The sequence below is a fragment of the Odocoileus virginianus genome, unplaced genomic scaffold (assembly GCF_023699985.2).
Source record: "Odocoileus virginianus isolate 20LAN1187 ecotype Illinois unplaced genomic scaffold, Ovbor_1.2 Unplaced_Scaffold_23, whole genome shotgun sequence".
In the NCBI taxonomy this organism is placed as follows: domain Eukaryota; kingdom Metazoa; phylum Chordata; class Mammalia; order Artiodactyla; family Cervidae; genus Odocoileus; species Odocoileus virginianus.
In genome coordinates, this window is record NW_027224285.1 from 482,865 (window position 1) to 504,528 (window position 21,664).

Here is a 21,664-nt window from a genome sequence, read left to right on the forward strand (position 1 = left end):
AATTATGGGATCTGTTAAACTGGAGTATGGGGTGTCAAGTGGTAAGCGGGATGGTAGGGGGTGGCAGGAAACTGCTGCCTTGCCTGAGGGCTTCTCCCCCTGTGACCCAAAAGAGGTGTCCTCTGCCCATTGGTCTTAACTGTATAAGGTGATGCCAGCAACGGCCACCCCAGGGGCCCCACGGCATGCTGATCCTGTGCTCAGCACCGCCTGTCTGCTACTCACTGTACCTCCCGAAACCCTGAGGGATGTGGCCTTGTATTCCCATTTCATAGGTAAGAAAACGGAGGCTTCCACAGCCCGTGTACCTGAGCCCGTGAAGAGGACTTCATGACTCTGTGCCCCTGGTCCTCTGGTTTTCAGCAAGCCCCTCCTCTGGGCCAGCGGTGGTGGGGACCTGCAGCAGGGCTCAGGAGGAGTCCGGGGGTGGGCGTGGGGAAGGTGGCCCTGAGTCTGCTCACCCACTGGTCACCCTCTGGTGGGGTGCTCCGGGGCCCGAGGGACAGCCTGGCCTGGGTCTGGGACGGAAGTGTGCTGCCATGCTCCCCAGCGCCTGAGTCAGGAGCCCCCAGGACTCTGGCTGGTTCTCAGACGGGACTGCTCCTGTAGCTGATGTCTGGGAGTCCTACAGGCCCAGGAGCTGCCTCCAGGTGGGGTCCTGTCATGACTGGCCCCAGGGGAGGGGGCGTGCTAGTGGTGTAGGCTGAGAGTGTGACCCTTGTACCCGCCTCTGCCTGGGAACCTAGAACCTGACAGAAGCCACTGTGCTGAGGTGTGGGGGGGGCAGGGGCTGGGCTTCAGGGCACATGGGTACGACTGTGTCTCCTTACCTGGACTCCAGGACACTCTGGGAGAAGAAAGTGCCCACTGGGCACCCCAGGAAAGAGGCCGAGCTGGAGAAGTGCCCCCCACAGCAGCATTGCTTCCTTCTCTCCTGAAGAAGTGGCTAGTCTCCACTGTGGAGACCCACCCCTTCCTGTGGATGCAGGGGAGGACACTTCCTCGTGTGGGGTTGTGTTCAGGCTCCAGTCCCGCATCTTCTCCTCTTCATTTCTTTCTCTTCTTCCTCCTGATTTCTGCAATTGTTTTTCTGAGAGAGTGACTTAATAGTAACAATAACACTACTGGTGAGCAGCCCACATACATGCTCCGAGGGACCACCTGCCACCCAGGGAGCTTCTCCAGGACTAGGGGTGCACCCCGGGGAGAATGCAGAAGGTGACTTTGACCTCAGAGCTGTCTCCATAAAGGAGAAATGGGCAGTAAAGGAAGTGCCAAACTGTCATTTATCTCAAATGTGTGTGTGTGATTTCAAATAGAAGTGCGTGGCAGAAGGCAGGCTGTGGGGCAGGGTGGATGCAGGGATGGTGGGCTGCCAGGAAGGAAAGGGGCCCTTCTGGGCTTGGGCCACAGGGTGTGATGGCGGTGGAGGACATCCCCTTCCCTCCCTCCCTCCCTCCCTCCTTCCTTCTCACTTGCTTCCCCTGGGTCTTCAAGGGCAGAGTGCTATGCTTTATGGGTGGGCGTGCTTCAGCTTCTGGAAGGCTGGAGGGTTGGTGTGACTCAGAGATATCACCCAGGGCCATGACCTGGGTGGTCTCAGAGGGGCCTGAAGGGGTATGAAGATTCAGGCCTCCAGAGCCCACACGGCTTTCCCTCCATACCCCAGAGCAGCGGACTGGCAGCCCAGGTCCCCCTCCCTGACCCCCGTGTTCCCATGCTCAAGGGAGGCTGTGGCTCCCAAGACAGAGCTCCGCCATACCTGAGAGGACCTGAGAGTATTGTCCTTTTTGGGCTGAAGCCGTAGGAGCCCTGTGGATGGGGCCCACTTCCTGCCTGGCTTCACCTCCCAATCCTCCCACCATCTGCCTTCCCAAGCTCTGGACCAGACTAGACCTGGGCTTCCATCAAGCTCTGGCCTCACAGCTGGTTAACTGTGGGAGCCCCTGGCACCTGTCCCTGAGGCTGGAGCCTGAAAGCCAGTGGCCCTATCAGCTGTCCACTGCAAGACCCTGGGCAAGGTAGGGTGGGGCGAGAGAGAGCAGGGAGGTAGAACTGATGCCCCCTAGAAAACGTGGTTGTGGGGGTGATGACGCCAGCAGGACCTTGGGGAAGGCAGTTCAGGCACCACCTGGGCCCTCAAGGAGAGCAGGTGGCCAGCCCTGAGCAAACACCTCTGTTTGCTTTTGCCTGGTGAGTGGCTCCACAGAGTATAGCAGCCAAGGCGCCACTGTAGAAAGGTCACCTGTGCACGTGGACAGGTGTGTGCCCACCTGTTGGTCTGGCCGATGCAGGCTCTCCATGACATCAAGTATACCTAGTGGGACTGGGGGCCTCTGTGGCAGGCAGGGCTCAGTTCTGGGACCCGCTCAGGGGAGATGCCCCTGCAGACCCAGGTCCTGGGGGCCCCAGACCACTGCCCCCAGATTCAGGTACTGGGACTTTACTTTATCCCCATCTTAAGCCTTCACTCTTCTGACCTGGGAGCTACTGTCTGGGTTCCACAGGGCCCTGGGCTCCCGAGAAGTATCTAAGGGGCAAGGTGGCTGGGAGAAGGAGGCAGAGCTCCAAGCTGTGCCCTGAGTACCAGCTCTGACTGCCCTGTGATTGAAGAAACGATTCTGCTTCTGAAACAACCAGAACCTCCCTGGTGAGACGATGGACATCAGAACTGGTTCTAGTCCCCCATTCCTGCCTATGGGATTGCCAGAAAACTCCAGTGGTTCTTAGTCTTAGCAAAAGGGGGAAAGAAACCATATAAGTTCCTAAGCTTTAATTAACAAAAAAAAAAAAAAAGAAAGAAAAGAAAAACTATAAGTTCCTAAGCTTTAACTAACAGCCTGGAAAATGCTTGGGAAGATACATGTTCTGTGTGCCAGAACCTGAGAGTGAGACAGGTGTGGGGGTGGGGGGTGATCTGGGGTGCACAGCGTGGTGGTGGGAGTCTGAGTGGAGGGAAGGAGTTTATGGAGTTTCTTTCTCAAGTTTTTCTACCCCTGAGACAGTCAAAGACACAGATATGGTGAAACAGGGAAAGACCCAAAAGCTGGGGGGCTGGTTCAGAGTGTGCTTTCTCCTTCCCTCCTCCCCTATCCTGCCCTTCCAGCATTGCACATGGAGCATCTGATGCTGTCTCTTTTTTTTTTCTTTCTGGGAAGGAGAAAGGATGGAATCAGGGCTCCATTCTGTCACCTCTTGGCCATGACATGGGTGCAAGGTGACTGTGTACTCTGTGCTGTGAGCACATGCTTTGCCACTGGGTTGAGCCTCCTCATCAGATTGGCACCTGCAGGGGATCTTTACAGGAGATCACACATGTGACTCCACAGAGCCTTGAGAAGTCTCCCCTGGGACCCTCTTGAATATTCTTCTGCAGCCTCCTATCCCCTGTACCTATGTGAGCAGAAAAGACTGTGAACTTGGGGGTGACAGAAACCCCCAGTCTCGACGTCTCAATACTGTTCATTTGTCTCCTGCTCCCCGCCCCCTGCCCTTAGCAGCCACTCCACACCTGACTGTGTGCACAAGAGGGGCCCAGAGCTCTGAGGAGTCGAGTCTGTAGGGCCCTGGGCTCTTTGCCCATTTCCACAGGCTGAAATCCAATCACAGGGTCCTTTTCTCTGCAAGAGAAGCCGATGTGCAGAGGAGAGCATGGTAGTTTGGTGGGGTGCACACTGGGGCACCTGTGCAGGCTCCTGTGGTCTACTCTGGACTTGTGACCCTGCCTCTTCCAGGGTGGTCTCTCCTGCAGAGATGGGGGGAAGAACAGGGTGGTAAACAATTAAAATTCACTTCTTTTGAGGTATGAAATTCACATAACAAAATTAAAGTGAACAATTGAGTGGAATTTAGTACATTCACAGCATTGCATATTCATCACCCCTGTGTAGTTCCAGAACATTATTGTTAACCCTCCAAAGGAAACCCCATACCCATTAGGCAGTGCACCTAGTCCCCCCACACTAGCCCCTGGTAACTGCCACTCTGCACCTGTCTCTATGGACTTGTCTATTTTGGATATTTAAAATAAATTGACCTTTCATTTGTATCAGGCTCCTTTTATTTGGTTGGAGGTACATCCATGTTGTAGCATGTATTGGTATTTCATTCCTTTTTAAGGGTGAGTAGTATTACATTGCATGTATTGGGTTGGCCAGGAAGTTTGCTTGGGTTTATGAACTTTTGGGCCAATGCAACATGTATCACATTTTATTCATTCATCTCTTGGTGGACATTTGGGTTGTTTACATCTTTTGACTTTTGTGAATAATGCTGCTGTGGATATTTTTGTGTGAGTATCTATTTGAATCCCTGTTTTCAGTTCTCTTAGGTGTTTATTTTGGAGTAGAATTGCTGGGTCATGTGATAATTTCAACTTTTCTTTTTTGAGGAACTGCCAAACTATTTTCTGATAACAACTGAAACATTTTACAATTTTACCAGCTGTGTGTGAGTTCTCGTTTTACCACATCCTCAACAACACATGTTAGTTTCTGTTTATATTTTTAAATTGTATCCATCTTCTTGGATACAAGCAGTGTCCTCACCTATGATGCTGAGAGTCTTTTCACTTCCTTCTTGGCCATTTGTATCTTTTTTGGAGAAGCAACTATTTTGACCCTGTTTTAATTGGGTGGACTTCCTTTTGTTGTTGAGTTCACTTTGCTTTATCAAATTACCACCAGGTGTTGCCAAGAAGCAGTTTTTGGCCAGAGACATTTCAGTATCTGAACCCTAGGTCCCTTTTGAAGAGGACATGGCTTCATCCAGTGTCCTTCTGTGGGGTTGAGTCATTGTGACCCCACTGGGACCCTAAGGATAGTCTCAGAAGACAGAGACCCTAAAGCCACATTGAGCTCAGATGTCCCAAAAGCAATGGTGTCCCTTGTTATAAGTGAGATGCCAGTGCTCAAGGACCATTCTGTAGAAGATCTGGGGCTGGGAAGGAAGATGCAAGGTTCTGGGGACCAGTGACCTACTCAGCCCACTTGACAAGGCAGGACTGAGCAATAGAAGAACCCAGGGCTGCCCTGTCTTCGGTTCAGTTCAGTTCAGTCACTCAGTCGTGTCTGACTCTTTGCAACCTCATGAATCGCAGCACGCCAGGCCTCCCTGAGTTTACTCCCGGAGTTTACTCAAACTCATGCCCATCGAGTCAGTGATGCCATCCAGACATCTCATCCTGTCATCCCCTTCTCCTCCTGACCCCAGTTCCTGCCAGCATCAGGGTCTTTTCCAACGAGTCAATTCTTCGCCTCAATCCAGACTCTAAAAATAACCAGGCAGATCTGGCATAAGTTGATTACGGTAATTGCAGCTGTGTGATGTCGTACTGCTAGTTACTTGAAGCTGTTTTCCTGGGACAGCAGAATGTACCAAAGCAGTGTGCCCCACCCCTCACACCCAGAAGCTGCGCGAGTGCTGGGACCCTGCTCAGGGTGGGAAGATCTTGACTGGGGGGTTATCAGGAAGCCTTTGTGGGCCCAGGGAGGTCTCATTCAGGAGTCAGGGAGGAGGCGGCTCCTTGCTAGGCTGTCCTGTGGATGCTTCTGGGACTTTGTATACTTCCCTTTTTCTTCCTCTTCCCGCACAGTATCTGGGAGACTTTTGCTCTTTATTCAGACTCCTGGTTATTTATTGCAGGTTGGCAAGTGCTTGGTTTGGAAATGAAGGGTAAGGCTGGAAAGGAGGAGGCAGGTTGGAGACATGGTCTTCCTGACCTTCCAGAGTCAGTCAGCATCCTCTCTCCCTGCCTCTGGGACCTTCCTGGTTTTCCAGGAGGTCCTGGCTGGGGGAGCTCTGAGATCTGTAGTAGAACTGGGTGTAAGGGAGAACTAGTGTGTAAAGACACCACACCAGCATGAGGCAGAAACACACCTCCTCCCAGCAGCCTGGGTCCCCCTTGTACCAGAACTCGTCTGCTGGTGGTCAGCCCCTGCGTGATCCCTTCACAGCCCGAGGCTGGGGCCGCAGCCTGTGACCCCGGAGACACTGACCAGGACCCCAGTGTGTTCCCTCTTGCCTGTCCCTCTGCCCTCCTCTTTCCTGGGACCATCCTGCATCACTGCATGTGATTTGCCTCAGTGGCAGACCTGGGTCCTGTGTCCTCTCCTTGACCTTGTGATGAAGGTCAAAAGGGCACAGGGACCATACCCAGGTTAGACTGAGCTCCTCCAATGGGAAGACTTGCCCTTGGCAATTTCCACGCCCCCACTCCCCGCAAGACTCTCAAGGGAGGTGCCAAGAGACCCCGAGACTCCAAGGCTTCCTCCTTGGGAAGCTGCCCCTAGGACTCTGTACACTGGGCTGAATGAATTCAGTCAGTCTCACTCCAAGGGTCAGAATGTTAGTCTGCTTTTATTTTTTCTTTTGTTTTGTTTGTTGAATAAATGCTGCTGACGACAAGTTGTCTTTAATAAACCACATGTTCTTTGCAAAAAAATAAAGAGAGGGAGAAAAGAGGAGAAGTGGCTCTGGCTCCCACCAGTAGGTGCTTGGTCCCAGCAGCCCTTCCAGGGAGGGTCCCCGTCCCTGTTCACAGCTGGGAACAGACGCAGAGAGGCTGAGCACTGAGCGGGCCATGCAGCAAGACAGAGAAGGAGCGTGGCCTGGGCCTGGCTCTGCACTTGTCTCTCTGCTTTCACAAGTCACGCTGAAATCTCTCCTTTGTATCTAGACTCACTTCTGAAGGTGAAATCTGTGTGTGTGTACGTGCATGCATGCGCACATGCTCAGTTGTATCCTACTCTTTGCAACCACGTGGACTCTAGCCCTCCAGGCTCCTCTGTCCATGGGATTCTCCAGGCAAGAATACTAGCGTAGGTTGCCATTTCCTCCTCCAGGGGATCTTCCTGACCCAGGTATCGAATAGTAGGATCTAACAGCAGCAAAGAAAAGGACCCCTCAAAGCTCAGTCCTGTGTCCAGGGGGCATGGGCACATCAGGCTCCCAGCATCCCCAGGTACCTGCACACTCAGCAGCCTTGACCATGTCCATCCCTGTTGTCCTTCGGGGAAGCCCTTGCTGGTTAATGGTAAACCTGGGCTGGGTGAGACCGGTGCTGGGGGGAGGGGTAGAAAGGGGCAGGACCATGGCTGTTCAAGGAGGTCCAACGAGGTGACAGATTTGTTGAGATCTGAGTCATAGTGCCCTGCTGGGTGTGAGGGGGACAGTTGCTGGGCAGCAGCACCAGAGTCAAAGCCTGGGATGTCCTTATAGTGCCCTGCTGGGTGTGAGGGGGACAGTTGCTGGGCAGCAGCACCAGAGTCAAAGCCTGGGATGTCCTGACCAGTCGCCAGGCTGACCTGACCAGGCCGGGGCTGACACACTTGCTGTTGGCTGGGGCCACAGAGCACAGGAACCCCAGAGCCAAGGGAGCCTGATGACCTGCAGAACAGTCATCATCAGGCCACTTGGGTGGCCAGTCTTTTTCCAGTCAGGCTTTGCCCTGGGTAAAGAAATTAATTGTAACCTAATTGGCAGTTTCCTTTGCATAGAAGCCGGAAGGTACTGCCAGTGAGGCTGGTGATTAGCTCAGCGGCAGCTGGGAAATCACATTTGGGCATGAGTGTCCCATCATCTGAACGAGGCTGTTGCAGCTGGTCCGGGCGGGTGGGACGTGGGTGGTGGCCACGGGTGCCTGCTGGGTGCAGCCTGGCCCTCAAGCCTCTGGGAGCAGAAGGTTGGGGCCTGGGCACAAGGGAGGAATTTGGGCTGCTGGCTCCATGCAGCTGGACTGCAGATCTCATTTGCACACCTCACTACCCCAAACTTCAGCCACACCCTGACCCCTTCCTGCCCATCAGCAGAGGACTATGTAGATGGCATGGCAGAGGAGGGGGTTGTCAGAAGACCTAGGCCTGGTTGCAGTTCCATTCTGAGAGCAAGAAGTGAATTCTCTTTCTCAGAATTGGGAAACAGACGGGGAGACAGGTCTACAGTAAGAGCTCGGGTAAGGTGGGCAAGTCAGAGCTTTTCACGTGTGGAGGAAGGTACCTGTACGTACAGGTCTATGGTGCCTCTGGGGCACGGCCTGGTCCTCGGGTCTCTCCTCCTCTCTCCAGGCCACCAGCCACCCTGTCCAGGCAGGGCCCACACAGACAGGTGTGTGGGGAGACACAGTACCCCTGCATGTGATCGCCTGCCCTGCCCACCGTGGACCACACGATGAGGCTCAGTCTGAAGGGATGATGGAGGGAAGGCCTGCAGAGCTGGGCTATGTGTGAAGCCCCTGAACAGACAGGCAGGCAGGTGCCTGGGGTCTGTGCTAGACAGAATCCTCAGGAGCGTGGAGAGCCCTGGGCATCCAGGGTGTGCCAGGGTGGCTGCTCACTCCTCATTGTGTGCCAGGCCTTTGTGCCAGCTGGCCTGTGTTGGGTGCCCAGACCGGACCAGGAAGGCCACTCAGCTTTGTGGCCACAGTGGCACACAGGCTGTCCACTGAGGGCTGCTGGCAGCATTTGGGAAGAGGGAATTTAAGACTGGAATTGAGGCTGCACTCATGGTGACTAGTGTCCTCACTGGACACCAGGTAAAGTAGCTAGCCCTGGCTTTTATTCACCACCCATGTATGCACTTAGCTGTCCAGCTTTGGGTACACATGCACAGGCCAGAGTTTTCTTGATTTTGTAGAGCGGCTTCAGTTCCCAGCATGAGAACTGGGGCAAGCTGTCATATTCCCTGCAAGGAGGCACTGGCTTGTGACATCTAAGCTGAGCCCAGGACCCGTGAACAGAGGTGGCTGGCTCTCAAAGTGAGGTGTCTGTGAACCATCAAATTACTGAAGCCCACCCAGGCCTTCCCTTCTCGCCTGCTCTGTGCCAGGCATCAGGCAAGGTTCTGGGAATGGAGCAGTGAACAGGACAGGCCCGGGCTGGCTTTGTGGGTCTTTCCAGTCCAGCTTTCTTCCCACATCTTATGTGGGTCAAACCTGGCAAAGCTGCTTCGTTTGGAAGCCTCTGGATGTTTAGCAGAGTGATGGTGGTGGTGATGGTGTAGACATGGTCAGCAGTAGTGGTGAAGGTGTGAGGTGATGGTTGTGGGGAGGGTGGTGATGGTGTCAGTAGTGGTTAGGGTGTGGGGATGATAATATAGTGGGGGACTGGAGTTCAGGTGAAGTTAGTGATGGTGGTGGTGATGCTGTGTAGGTGAGGGGGGTGAAGGTGATGGTGCTTGTGGGGAGAGTAGTGATCATGGTAGTGGTAATGGTGTAGCTGGGGGTGGTGATTGGGGTTGGGTAATAGTGGTGATGGTTTCATGGCCACATGCAGGAGGTACTGAGCATCCCATCGGTCCCATTTATGGCCACAGTGGGGCTGGCCTGCAGGGCCCTCTCTGCACTCACAGGCATGGGCTCTCCTGACCTGTGCTTTTTTCCTAAAAAGCCAAAATTACATTACAATCCCTTGCAAAACCAGCCTCCACCTGGGACAAAACATGGAGATTGTAGGGTGTGTGGAGCATCCTACAGGGTGATCCTGCCTGTGAGTGCACACGTGTGTTTGTGCATATGTGTGTCATTCTGCCTAATGTCTCCCAGTTGGCAGTGTTCCTCAGTTACCAGGTCATCATTTCCTGAGCCGTGGTCAGTGATTTCGTTCTTAGGTGTCCTCAGGGTTTCTGTGCTCAATGCCAACTCTGGCCTCACCCAGGCAGCTCGTGCACTAGAGGGTGCTGTGTGCCCCACGCGAGCCTCATGGGGCGGGGAGAGGCATCCGCGAGGCTCCCTCGCGCTCATCCTGCCACTGGCCACCCACCTGTGGCTCCCTGTGCCTGTCAGACCAAGCCAGGGGGTCTTGACCAAGGTGATATCACCCCTCTCTCTGATGCCCCGCCCCCTCTCCTACCCCAAAGTCTCACTGTTTTCCAAATGTGCCCAGCTGTTAACCTCCCGCCCACCTTCCCCCTGCCCTGCCCCCAGCCGCTCTGTGCTTGAAACCATTTATGTATTAGTTTGTTCCTTCCTGGATTCATTTGTTGTTTCACTCACTAGTTTGTTGTTTCAGACAGATTGTGACATGATCTGACTGACCCTGGCTGCTCTGGGGCAAGTGGCCTATGGGGTCAAGAGTGGTCTCAAGGAGGGATTTCCCTGATGGTCCAGTGACTAAGACTCTGTGCTCCCAAAGCAGGGGGCCTGGCTTCAGTCCTGGTTCAGGAACTTAAATCTTGCATGCCACAACTAAGATCCAGTACAGCCACACACACACACACACACACAAAAGTGGGCTCAGGGAGGCTAGGTGGTCCTCTAAGCTGAACTGAGATGAGGGAGAGGATGGAGCGAGTTGGTAGGGATGTCTCTCGTACTTGGATGGAGGTCAGGGCTGGTGAACGTGGCAGCCCTTGGCCCAGAGGCAGGCATTCGAGCTGTGGGACTGGCTGCCATTTGCTTAAGGATGCTCTGGAGAGAACATGTAGAAGATAAGCTGAGACGGAGGAAACCCAGGCTGGCTCATCAGAATGAGATAAGAAAGCACCAAGCACAGGAGGTCCTAAAGCAACCAGAGAGAAGAGAGAACCAATAAGGGAATCATTAGAACGAGGACAGAGCTCTCAGAAGCAGGACAGCAGAATCATGCTTTTGAAGGACAGAATAACTGTCCTGTAGAAGTCTCAGGGCTTCCCAAGTGGGCTTCCCAGTTGGCGCAGTTGATAAAGGGTCTGCCTGCCAATGCAGGAGATGCAGATTCAATCCCTGGGTTGGGAAAATCCCCTGGAGGAGAAAATGGCAACTCCCTCCAGATATTCTTGCCTGAAAAATTCCATGGACAGAGGAGCCTGGCAGGCTACAGTCCATGGGGTCACAAAAGAGTTGGACATGACTGAGCACTCACACACACAGAATTTTCTGCCCAGCAGAAGTGCCTTTCAAGAATGAGGTAAAAGTGTTTTAAAAAAGAGGGGCAAGGAAAACAAAGACCCAGATTCCTGTTTCTGTGAGTTTATGATGTGGGAGGGGCAGCACTGTTGCTAAACGTCCAGTTAGGTTGGCCAGGGGTTCATGAGTGTCTGCTGCAGAACACTATTTTGACATAAATGTTCTGCAAAATATGCTGCTTGTACATGTCAAATATTCAGCTAGAACAAAGAGAAAATGTGAACAGGATATGAGAGGAGGGGCATGGGGTGGACGAGGAGAGGGTAATGGTGCCAAAAGTTTCTGTCTGGGTGATGGGGCTAGGGAGACCCCCCCACAGGGACAGCTGGCCCTCAGGGAGAGGGGCAGTCCCTGGGGAGGAGTCCATGAGGTCTGCTTCCTGTTCCTGCAGAGGTGATGGCATTAGGAAACCGTCTGTTAAGGAGATTGTGCTGGGCCATAATAAAGCTGTCACCTGCAGGATCTGGTGCTCGTCACAGGCAGGAGCAGGGCTGCCCGGTGAGTGGATTCTGCGGGAAGGTACTGCCTTGCACACACATGCGGGCACTATTGTCACCCCACTCAGTTCTTAGACCATCTTGCCATGTGTTTTTTTTTCTTGAGAGCCCCAAATTCTGGCTTTTACACTGCAGTCCTAGGACATTCGTTGTCTGAGGCCTTGTGTGGGAAGACCACGGTGACTGCCACTCACTCTAGTCAAGGGTGCCCAGTTAGGAAGCCCCTGCCTGGATCTTGGCTGGTATGGTCAGACTGGCAGCACGTCCTCTGTCAAGGGTAGCAAGGAGGTCAAAGGAACCTCAGGGGAGTTGTGCATGGCCTCTCATGGCCAGGGCTGACCAGGGGGCACTGGTGAGGTGAGCCTGCAGTTAGGGCTGGGTAGGCTCGGTATGTCTCACTAAATGAGCAAGAAGATAGGGGAGGTGGGGGTGGGTCTGCAACAGTGTGAGGGAATGTGCATGTGTGACATGCTAAGTGTAAGAGAGATGTGTGTATCAGTCTGGGTCCAATCCAGAGACACCCACACAGCGACTGGACCAGAGGAGGTTAACATAAGTGTTGATCGGCAGTGATGAGTGTAAGAGAGCTCTGTGGGCCACCCCGAGGCAGAGGGCAGGAGCTTGGGGAAGGTGCTCCCTCCCCAGAGTGGGGTCACAGCTCACTGCATATTGAGAAGTTGGCTGGGTTGCAGGGTCCAGGACTGGTCTGCAGCCTCGGAGCCAGCCGGAGGTGACCCTCCAGTACATGGGGGAGCTGAGGCTGGTGCACAGAGGCTGGTGATGGGTGCATCTGGGGGGCTATGGGAGGTGATCGCGGGGCAGGGGCATGGGCTACGTTGGCGCCAAGGGGCTGCATGCATTTGCCATGGACTGAGGCAGAGCATGCAGGATGTCCCCACAATGTGCTGCAGAAGTGAGGGATGACAACCAAAAACCCTCGTCCACCTGCATGCTCCTCCACCACACAGGAGGGGGCTCACAGCTTCTGTGTGGGTCTGAGAATCTGTATGAGTATGACCAGTGTTCGTGTGTGAGTGTTCACACGGGGCTGAGCTTATGGACAGTTGAATGAGTGAAAGTGAAGTAGAAACTTGGGCCTGCTTCTCTCTGCATACAAATGTGAGTAAATGACACATCCAGCCAGGTGTGGAGCATTGAAGACTGCCTTTCCAGGATACAAAAAGGCTGGTGACTGTGTGTGCCGAATGAGACGATCTGTGCCTGGTGGCTCTGCTTGTAAAGATGCTGGAGGAGGCCCTCCTTGGAACAGGACAGCCCGTTGTCCCCACTGAGTGTTAGTTGCACATCTTCTCCAGCAGGGGTGGGGCAGGGTGGGAGCATATGGGGTCTTGGGCCCACATGCCTGTCTCTGTTTCCATCTGCTGCATACCTGTGCATACACATTCATGCACATACACACACAGTCCATGAAGGGGGCCTGGGGTCTCTGTAAATGGGAGCTGCAACCAGGGCCTTTGTCAGGTATGTCATGAGCAGTGTGGGACCCCTCCCCACTCCTGTGAGAGCAAAGCCCAGATCCTCACCCTCTGGTGTGATGCCAGGGCAACTTGAGGGGCCAGAACCCCACGTGGTGCTGGCCACACCTGTCAAGGCAGAAACATGGAACCAGGTGTTGGGGGAGGACCCTGTCACCCAGCGGCATTCAGGGGTGGAAGGCGTGGGTGGGACAGGTTTTATAAGTCCTGCTGTGTCGACCTGCCCCAAGTTCCAGGGGAGGCTCTCATCAGAGGTTGGTCAAAAAGCCCTTCCTGGCAAAACGGTGCCAGCAGGGAGGGGTGGTCAGCTGGCAGGGCCTGGGGCTTCCCGGTGGGGCCCGCATCTGCCCTGCTCCTGAGTCCCATCTCCCCTTTGTTAGTCCTCGTCCAAACCCCAAGATGCCCAGCCTCCAGCTGTTTGACCATGGGAAGTCTTCTCATCTCCCAGCCTCTGTGTTCTTACCTGTTTAATGGGGCAGTGAAGAGGTTTGCCCAGTGATTATAAATCGGAAGTGAGAACTTCATACCGCGTGTGCCTGTGCAAAGGTGAGGCCTATCTGCACCTGTACCAGCTCCTCCTCTCCCCAGCCTGCCCTTCTCTTGTTCACAGCCAGAGAAAGCGAGGCCCAGAGGAGGCTAAAACTTTACAGAGGCTGAACAGCCCCAGGAAACTGGACACCTCTGATGGCCCATTCTGGGCTCTTCTCCTTCACCCTCTGGGGTTGGCCCCATCATTTGTAGGGCCCAGCATAGAATGCAGATTGTTCTAGAATTATGAATTTTAGGACAATGACAGGAGAGCATTAAACCAAGTATGGGGACCTGTGGTCTTCCAAGGCTACACCCCCCTGAGGCCAGTCCTGCACCCACACCCTCGTTCCCTACCTTGGACCATGTGTCTTTCCATCTAAAAGTGTCTGTGACAAGGAGGAACATTAAGGCGGCCATGCCCTGAGTAGGTACCACCTGGGAAGCATTTTAAGTGCATTTAAGACTGTTTCTGCTCACAATCATCACCCAACCCACAAATCCCTTTTGGCAGCAACAGACCAGGCCCCACATGGATCCCGTAGGACCTGGCTCGGAGATGAGAGCAGGCAGCGCTCTCATCCTGCACGTGAAGTCTGTGTGGTGGGGACTGGTCCAGATCGGAGGTGGGAGCTCCCTGGAGCTCAAGGCACCTCCCAGCCCCTGGACCAATGAATGTACATGTGCTCAAGGGGGCCTCAGGGAAGGAGCCCTATTCTGGATCTGCTCCTCACTACCTGGCAGGTGGAGTGAGCATCTCGCCCCCTCTTAGAAGACCCATCTGCAAGCCCTACCCCCCAGGGGTGGCTCCCAGGGCCACCAGTTCTTGCACAGCTGACCAAGCCCACAGGGATTATATCCTGAGAGAATAAGAAGGCAAAAGTCGCGATACTCCACTGATGTGAGTGCAGGCATCCCACAGCATCCTTGACAGTACTCCAGAAACCAGAATGCAGACCGCACTTCTCCACGGAGAGCTCTGGCACACCAAGGAGAGCTGGTGGCCAGGCAGGCTGGCAGACACAGGCTGCCCTTGGCTGTGTGCCATCTGGGGGACTCACCCTCACCCACCCTGGGCTTCCCCCCTCCCCACTAACTGAGTCTCCTGCAGCTCTGGGGTTGGGGCCCTGCAGGCAGCATCTCAGATCACTAGCAGTTGGCGCTCACCTTTCTGCCAGGATGAGAAGGAGGCTGGCAGCACAGAGCTCCCTTCCCACCCAGCATGGTGTCATGAGCCTGGACTGCCACCAGGTCACCACCCTGTCAAGCCACTGGAAAATCTCTCATTCTCTTTGTGGCCAGAAAGTCAACCTTCCCGAGAGATGGTGCGCCCTCAGGGACTGCTTTCTACTGCAGGCCAGCATGCCTGACTTGCGGTCACTGCTCAGGACTTGGGGTGGGGGTGGAGGCTGGGCACAGTAACCGTGGGTTCTGGACCATGTGACATGGGGTTGAGCAGGCCGGTGAGGGCTGTGCTGCTGGAAAGACAGCCCTCCGAATCCCAATCCCCTGGCTGGCTGTGCATGTGCCCTCGAGCATACAAACAACTTTCTTTCTGTCCTGCTCAGGTGTCTGTTTGCAAAGCAGTGATCCCATCAGCAGCTCCATCTGGGGCTGCGAAGAAAATGCAGGGTCACCATGTGCCACGGGGCCTGGCCTCGTGCTGTGTGAGTCCACCTGGCCATGCTCACCCCACTCTTCACCTCTGAGAGGTGGGGTGGGTGAATGCGGTGGGCCAGGTCCTCTGGAGAAGGTGGCAGTGGAGGGAAAAGCAAGCCACTCCTCTTCCTGTCTGCAGGGCTGTGAGCATCAGCTTCTGTGCTCCTTCCCCAGCCCCCCACAGCCCACCCCAGAGCTCCCCCTAGACCCTTTGACTTGCAACCTTCATGGAGTGTTGGAGGGAAAGGAAGCTGGGCTTCTGCTTATGAATCAGGCACTTGTTTGGGGGCAGCAGGGCTGTGTCTGGTGTTGACCCCCACTTTGAGTCTGCCTTCCCAGACCAGGCCTTACTGGGGCGGGACAGGGGGCCGCTGTGGGCTCGGAGCCCTTCTGATTTCTGTGAGGGAGTGCAGACCCAGGTTTATTACTCTGCCAGGCAGTGCAGTGGGGCTCCAGTGCACTACAGGTGGGGAGCAGCTGCCCCTTCCCTCTCGTTGGCTGAAGAAACACCACAGGGACCCTCCTGCGTTTGTCACAAGAGCAGTGATGAGCAGTGCTGTTGGGTCCTCTCTGGGACTCCGAACTGTGTACTTCTCAGGAAGCATGAGCCAGTGGAGTGCATCCTAGCTGTGCAGGAGGATCTGTCAGCTGTGGCCTGTCACTCTGCCCAGCTCGCGAAAGGCCTGCTCTGAGCCGGTGCCATTGGCTGCCCTTTCACAGAAGCATCAAGGCCAGTCTTGAGGCCATTTGGGGCTGACACAGTTCTCTGAGCTGCCAGCCGTCCCTGCTAGGGTTGGCTACTAAATCCCGAAGAAATGAACACCCTGAGTGTATCTGAGAGGCAGCCCATGTCCTCGTGGCCAGTTGGGAGGCTGTGGGACAGGAGGGTGGCATCCAGCCATGTGTGGGTGGCTCCTGTCATGGTCTCTACCAGTGAGACCCCCGGCAAGGGAAGTCAGGTCTCAGTGCTCCCTCCCCAGAGTGACTTCTTCCTAGGGCTCCTGGAGCTGCCACCCCCTTGGATGGCAGGCAGCATGATGCTCTGGGTGGATCCCTTCCCCCAAGAGGCGGCAGGGCAGGAAGGCCACACGCAGAGCCTGACTTGGGCACAGGGCCAGCTCCTTGGAGTTCAGCTGCCCTTCCCAGTACCTCACCCGCAGAGACCCAGTGATTCTGGGTCCCACTCCAGGGACAGCACTCCTAGGGAGCAGTTTTCCGAAGGTCTAATAAGTCAGCCCCGTGCCTGCAGCCCCCTCCTTCCATCTCTGTCTTTAGTGCCGGGTGTGCAGTAGCCTTTGACTACTGGCCAGAGCATCTCTCCCTTCCATCCTCTCCGCCTTACTTACCTTTGTCCTTAGCCCCACTTGTCTTTTCCCTCCTTCCCTCTCTCTCCCTCTGTTTCTCTTCCTGTTCCCTCCTCCTGCTGGCTCCGTGGTCCAGCCTGTCTGGCAGGGCAGCACCCACACTGGGTGGGCAGGACCCAATCAATGCACACTTCAAGTTGGCATTCCCAGCCGGGTTGCCTTTGAAGTCAGCCTTGGGAAGCCTGGCACAGTGCTGGCAACCTTCCAGTTTTCTTACTGTTTCACCACTTTGGGATCCAAAAGGTCTTCACCTGTTCTCCTCACCTGACTCCACTTGGCACTTGATTGTTTCCCACACACAAGTGTGTCTTCAAGGACCCAGGCAGCCCCAGGGTGTCTTCCACTGGTGTGGAGTGGACTAACCACTGACTTTGGTGGCTGCAAGAGAAGCAGAATGTAGGTGGAAACAAATTGATTGAAAAGAAAAATCGCTTACACAAAAGTACAATGTTTCTCATGTTTGCTTTGTGTGTTAGTATTTGTTGTGCTTTGTAGAGAATATTGGCAGGTTTTCAGTTTTTTTTAAAGCATCACCTGCCCATTTATCCATCTTTTAAAAACTTACTATTTAAAAATAACGTTTTATGATGTAAAATGTTGAACATACACCAAGTCAAGAGAGTAGTAGGATGAGTGCCCCATTGGTTCACCCAGCGTGGCCATGGTCAGCATCCCTCTTCCTGATGGCATTTACAGCTCTACCCACAGCCTCTCAGTGATAAATTTAGGCCACATTTACTTAGGTTGAAATGCACAAATCTTGGCTGTATGTTGTTGACAAATGGATGTCCCTGTGTGACCCACACCCCATCAGGATATGAAACCTGTATGCTTCCCAGAATATGCCCCCTGCTTTTCCAGTCTGTTACCTCCCCTACCCCCAGCTGGTACCCAGTCTGATTTCTGTCACTTAACATCAGTCTGGAACGGTGCCATGTGATTCTTTTGTGCTGCTTCTTCCACTTTGCAGGATGTCTATGAGATGTGTCCAGGCTGTCGTTGTGTATCAATAGTTTGTGCCCCGTCCTAACTGCATAGGGTTCCATGGTGTGATGGACTGAGGTTTGTTATCTGATAACCTGCTGGAACACATCTGGGTTCTTTCCAGTTCTTGGCTCTGTGAATAACCCCAGCATTTGTGAACAAGTCACTTGACGGGCATATGTTTTCATTTTTCTCACATAAATGGAGTGGAATTTTTCGGTACTATGGTAGGAGCATGTTTGACTTTAGATGAAGATTTTGTTACTTACAGCGGCTTCCCAGGTGGAACTAGTGGTAAAGAACCCACCTGCCAATGCAGGAGGTGTAAGTGATGCAGGTTCAATCCCTGAATCAGTAAGATCTTTTAGAGGAGGGCGTGGCAACCCACTCCAATATCCTTGTCTGGAGAATTCCAAGGACAGAGGAGACTGGAGGGCTATAGTGCATAGGTTACAAAGAGTTGGACACGACTCAAGTGACTTAGCATGCACGCACATTGTTACTTATAAAGTGCTCTAGTTCATCTTTGGGGACCCCTGCCTGCTCTGCTTGTCTGGCAGCGTCTTGTATACTTGAAAACACTGGCTCCAGGTGAGTTGCTCAGAAGCTTGGGTGAAAGCCGAGTGATTTATGTGCTTATCTATCTCAGGTAATCAAGGATGATATTGCAACTGTTTATGCTTCCTCACTTCCTCCTTTTTCTGTTTTAAAGCAGTGTATTTGCAGCTAGTGTTTAGCTATACAGATAACTGTGTGTTGATGTTCTTAGGACTACAGATGAGAAAGACCTACTTAGATCAGAATTTTAAATTAGTGAAGTTTTCTTTCTTTGGCCCACAAGGAAGCTATTACTAAAATGTGAAGTCAAGCCACTGGGAAAGGTGATCTGCCTGGGAGGGCTGCTGGGCTCTGCACCGTGGTCGTCCCTCAGTCCCTCCTTCCCTCACATGTTTCCCTGCCTCCCACAGCCCCGCTGGGAGTCTACTTCTCCAAGGACGCTTACTGGCAGAAGCTATACTTGGACCAGCCGGCTGGCACGCCCCTGCTCTATGTCCATGCCCTGCAGGACGTGCCGGAGGAGATGCCCAGCTTCCGCCTGGGCCAGCACCTCTATGGCACCTACCACACGCGGCTGCACGAGAACGACTGGGTCCGCATCCAGGAGGACACGGGGCTTCTCTACCTTAACCAGAGCCTGGACCACAGCTCCTGGGAGAAGCTCAACATCCGCAGTAAGGGGGCGGCCCTGACCCCACCCCCACATGCCTCATTACCCACGCCCCGCCCCGCCCTCGCCTGGTCCTTCCTTAGGCCCATCACACAGCTCCTATGACTCCTGCTGTGTAAGAGTGGAGGAAGTGAGATGGGGCTGGCCTGCCCTCTTTGTCCAGGCCGTGAGGGAGCCAGGATGAGCTTGAGGACCACTGATGACCCTCAGGCCTCCTGAGGCTGTTGGGATTTTGGAGAACTTACATGGAGGACTTGAGGGGCTCTCTCCATGCTAGTTCCAAATGTCTTTTCCAGTTGGATTAACAGAGATTTGGAGTTGTGAGAGACGAGTTAAGAAAGGCTAGAGAAACCCCAAGATCTTGATTTAGTGGATGATCTGGAACTTGGTAGAGAAGCAGCTGTTTGCACGGAAAGCCCACCTTACCATCAGCAGCAGGCTGCTCTTGGCACCTGGTGAGGACTGGGGTCCGGTGCCAGGGAGGAAAGTGGAGCAGGAGGAAGGCCTGGATGTCTTCTCAGAGCAGGGGTCCAAGCTGGAGTGAAGGCCACGTGTGACCCTGGTACTGGGAGGAGGTTGTTTGTGGAGCAGGGTTCTGCCTTGTGGCACCAAATGGTGATAACAGCCCCACCTCTTGCTCTATAGACATGGCCTCCCTGGACCCTCACGCCAGCTCTGAGCTCCTGTGAGTGCCGAGAGACAGACACTCTGCTGTGAACAGTACTGCCAGAGTGGAATTTGCCAAGGGTCTGAGTTTCATAGGAGGCCTGTTCTGTTCATGATTGGAGAGCAGCCTCATGCACCTGCCAGCTCTAGTCAGGAGAGAAATCACAGTAATTAGACCAGAGAACGTTTATACAGAGAATTATTAACCACAGCAGGGGACTGGAGCAACAGAGGACAGGCTAGTAAGAAGCAGAGAACTGATGAATATGGGAGGAGTAGATGTGGGGGGGACACTTCCCTAGAACTAAGATAGAAGGCTCAGGAAGAGCCCCCGCCCCAGCTGACATCCAGATGGGTTGGACGGGGGTTGCTATGGTGCCTCCCTGATGGAACTTGCCAGAAATCCCCTCTCTAGGTGCTGGGGAAGTCTGTGTCTCTGCAGGGGTGGCATGGAATTCCCTGGGGGTCCAGTGGTTAGGACTCAGCTTTCATTGTTGAGGTCCTGGGTTCAGTCCCTGGAGAGGGAACTAAGATCCCACAAGCAGCAACACTGGCAAAAATAGAATAGAATAAGTGTTTTATTTTTATTTATTTTTAATTGAGGGATAATTACAATATTGTGTTGGCTTCTGCCATACATCACATGAATCAGCCATAGGTATACATATGTCCCCTCCCTCTTGAATCACTCTCCCCACTCCCACCCAATTCCACCCCTGTAGTGTTTTTAAAAGTGAGAAAAGAAAGTGCTTGGGGTAGTGGGTGAGGGAGGGAAGGGAGGTCACCTGAGGTGCCAAGAGCCTGCCTTGGGGAAGCACTCCATCTTAGACCCCGGGTTCAGCGCACCTCTCTGAGGAAGGGTATTTGAACTGAGACTTGGAATAATCAGAGAGATGGACCTGTGAGGCACCCCCCAGGATGAGGTAGCAGAGCCATAGGGCCCTGAGGCTGCCAGATCCCAAGTCCAGGGCTGCAGGGGGCAAGCAGGAGGTAGGGGGCAGGGCGGGGTCCCAAGCAGAGCCCTGCTAGCCTTGGTGAGGACTCGGCTTTGCACCAGCCCCGAGCTCCTGCCCTCGCCCCATTCAGGTCCCAGCTGGGCAGGTGTGGCTGACGCCCTGGCGGGGCCTGACTTGTCTCTGCAGACGGCGGCTTCCCGCTGCTTACCATCTATCTGCGGGTCTTCCTGTCACCCACATCCCTTCGTGAGGGCAAGTGCCAGTGGCCAGGCTGTGCCCGAGTGTACTTCTCCATCATCAATGCCTCCTTCCAGCTTGCGGCGCCCTCAAACCCCGGGAGCTCTGCTTCCCCGAGTCAGGCCTGTCCTTCCGCATCCGGGAGAACAGGCCCCCTGGCACCTTCCACCAGTTCCGCCTGCTGCCCGTGCAGTTCCTCTGCCCCAACGTCAGCGTGGCCTACAGGCTCCTGGGAGGTGAGTGCCAGCCGCATGGAGCCTTCCTCGATGCCTGCCGAGTGCCAGGCATGGCCCTGCGGTTCCTCTACATGAGCCGTTCAAGTTGACTACACCACCCCGTCATCCATTCATTCAGAGGTCCACGTGTATCTCATGTAGCTGGCCATAGGCCAGGCGTGGTTCTAGGGACCAGGGGTGAAAGAGTGAACAAGTTCAGGCCCAAACCCTGACTGTCTGAACCTTCCACGCCTGGGGCAGGTGGAGACCGCACAGGCGCTAAGGACGCTGGCTGGCCTCTGAAGGGACCAGGTGGGAGGTGAAGCTGAGAAGGCACAGAGTGGTGGAGAACCTGTCCTGAGTCAGGGGGCTGGAGCAGGTAAAGGAGGGCGCCCAGCAAGCAGGGCGAGCTCATTCAAAAGTGCCGAGGGGGACGTGTAGCTGCAGGGGAGGGCAGAGGCTGCTGAGGGCAGAAAAATCAAGGGAGGGGGCAGGGCTTCCTGACGAGGGGACTCGGGAGCCATAGGAGGTGTTTTCAGGGGTGGGGGGAGGGTGTCATTGACAGGATATAACTTAACTTTAAAAGGTTAGTCGGGCTGATGTGTTAGAAATGATTTGGGGTGAGTGGTTTGGAGGAAGCAGGAAAACTGTGAAGAGGCAGGAGACATCCTTGAGTGAGAGGATGAGGACTGGGGTTGAGGGTGAAAGCCTTTAGGCCACAAGAAGCAGGCAGATTCTGGGCATGTTTTTGCAGGAAGATCCAGCAAGATTTTCTGGGGAGTTGAATGTGGGGTGTTGAGAGATTCACGAGGGGACCAAGCATGGTTCCAGGATTCCGCCTGAGCCACTGTAAGGACAGTGGACCTTGTCACAAGATAGTCCTACCACCCGATGGCCCTGGGGAAGCCACATGGATATGGGGTAGGGGAAGGGCACTGGATACGAGTGGAGATAA

The 21,664-nt window shown here is 54.3% G+C and overlaps 1 protein-coding gene and 1 long non-coding RNA gene across 2 annotated transcripts in view; both read left to right on the forward strand.

Moving 5' to 3' along the window:
• The window catches only part of LOC139033625 (uncharacterized), a 329,098-nt gene that overhangs the window by 199,341 nt on the left and 108,093 nt on the right, over nt 1-21,664 (forward strand). The gene's annotated exons all lie outside the window — the stretch shown is intronic.
• The window catches only part of RET (ret proto-oncogene), a 52,611-nt gene that overhangs the window by 3,672 nt on the left and 27,275 nt on the right, over nt 1-21,664 (forward strand). The window contains 3 exon segments of the mRNA XM_070463056.1: nt 18,376-18,639; nt 20,444-20,563; nt 20,566-20,730. Of these exon segments, the coding sequence (XP_070319157.1) occupies nt 18,376-18,639; nt 20,444-20,563; nt 20,566-20,730 (549 nt within the window).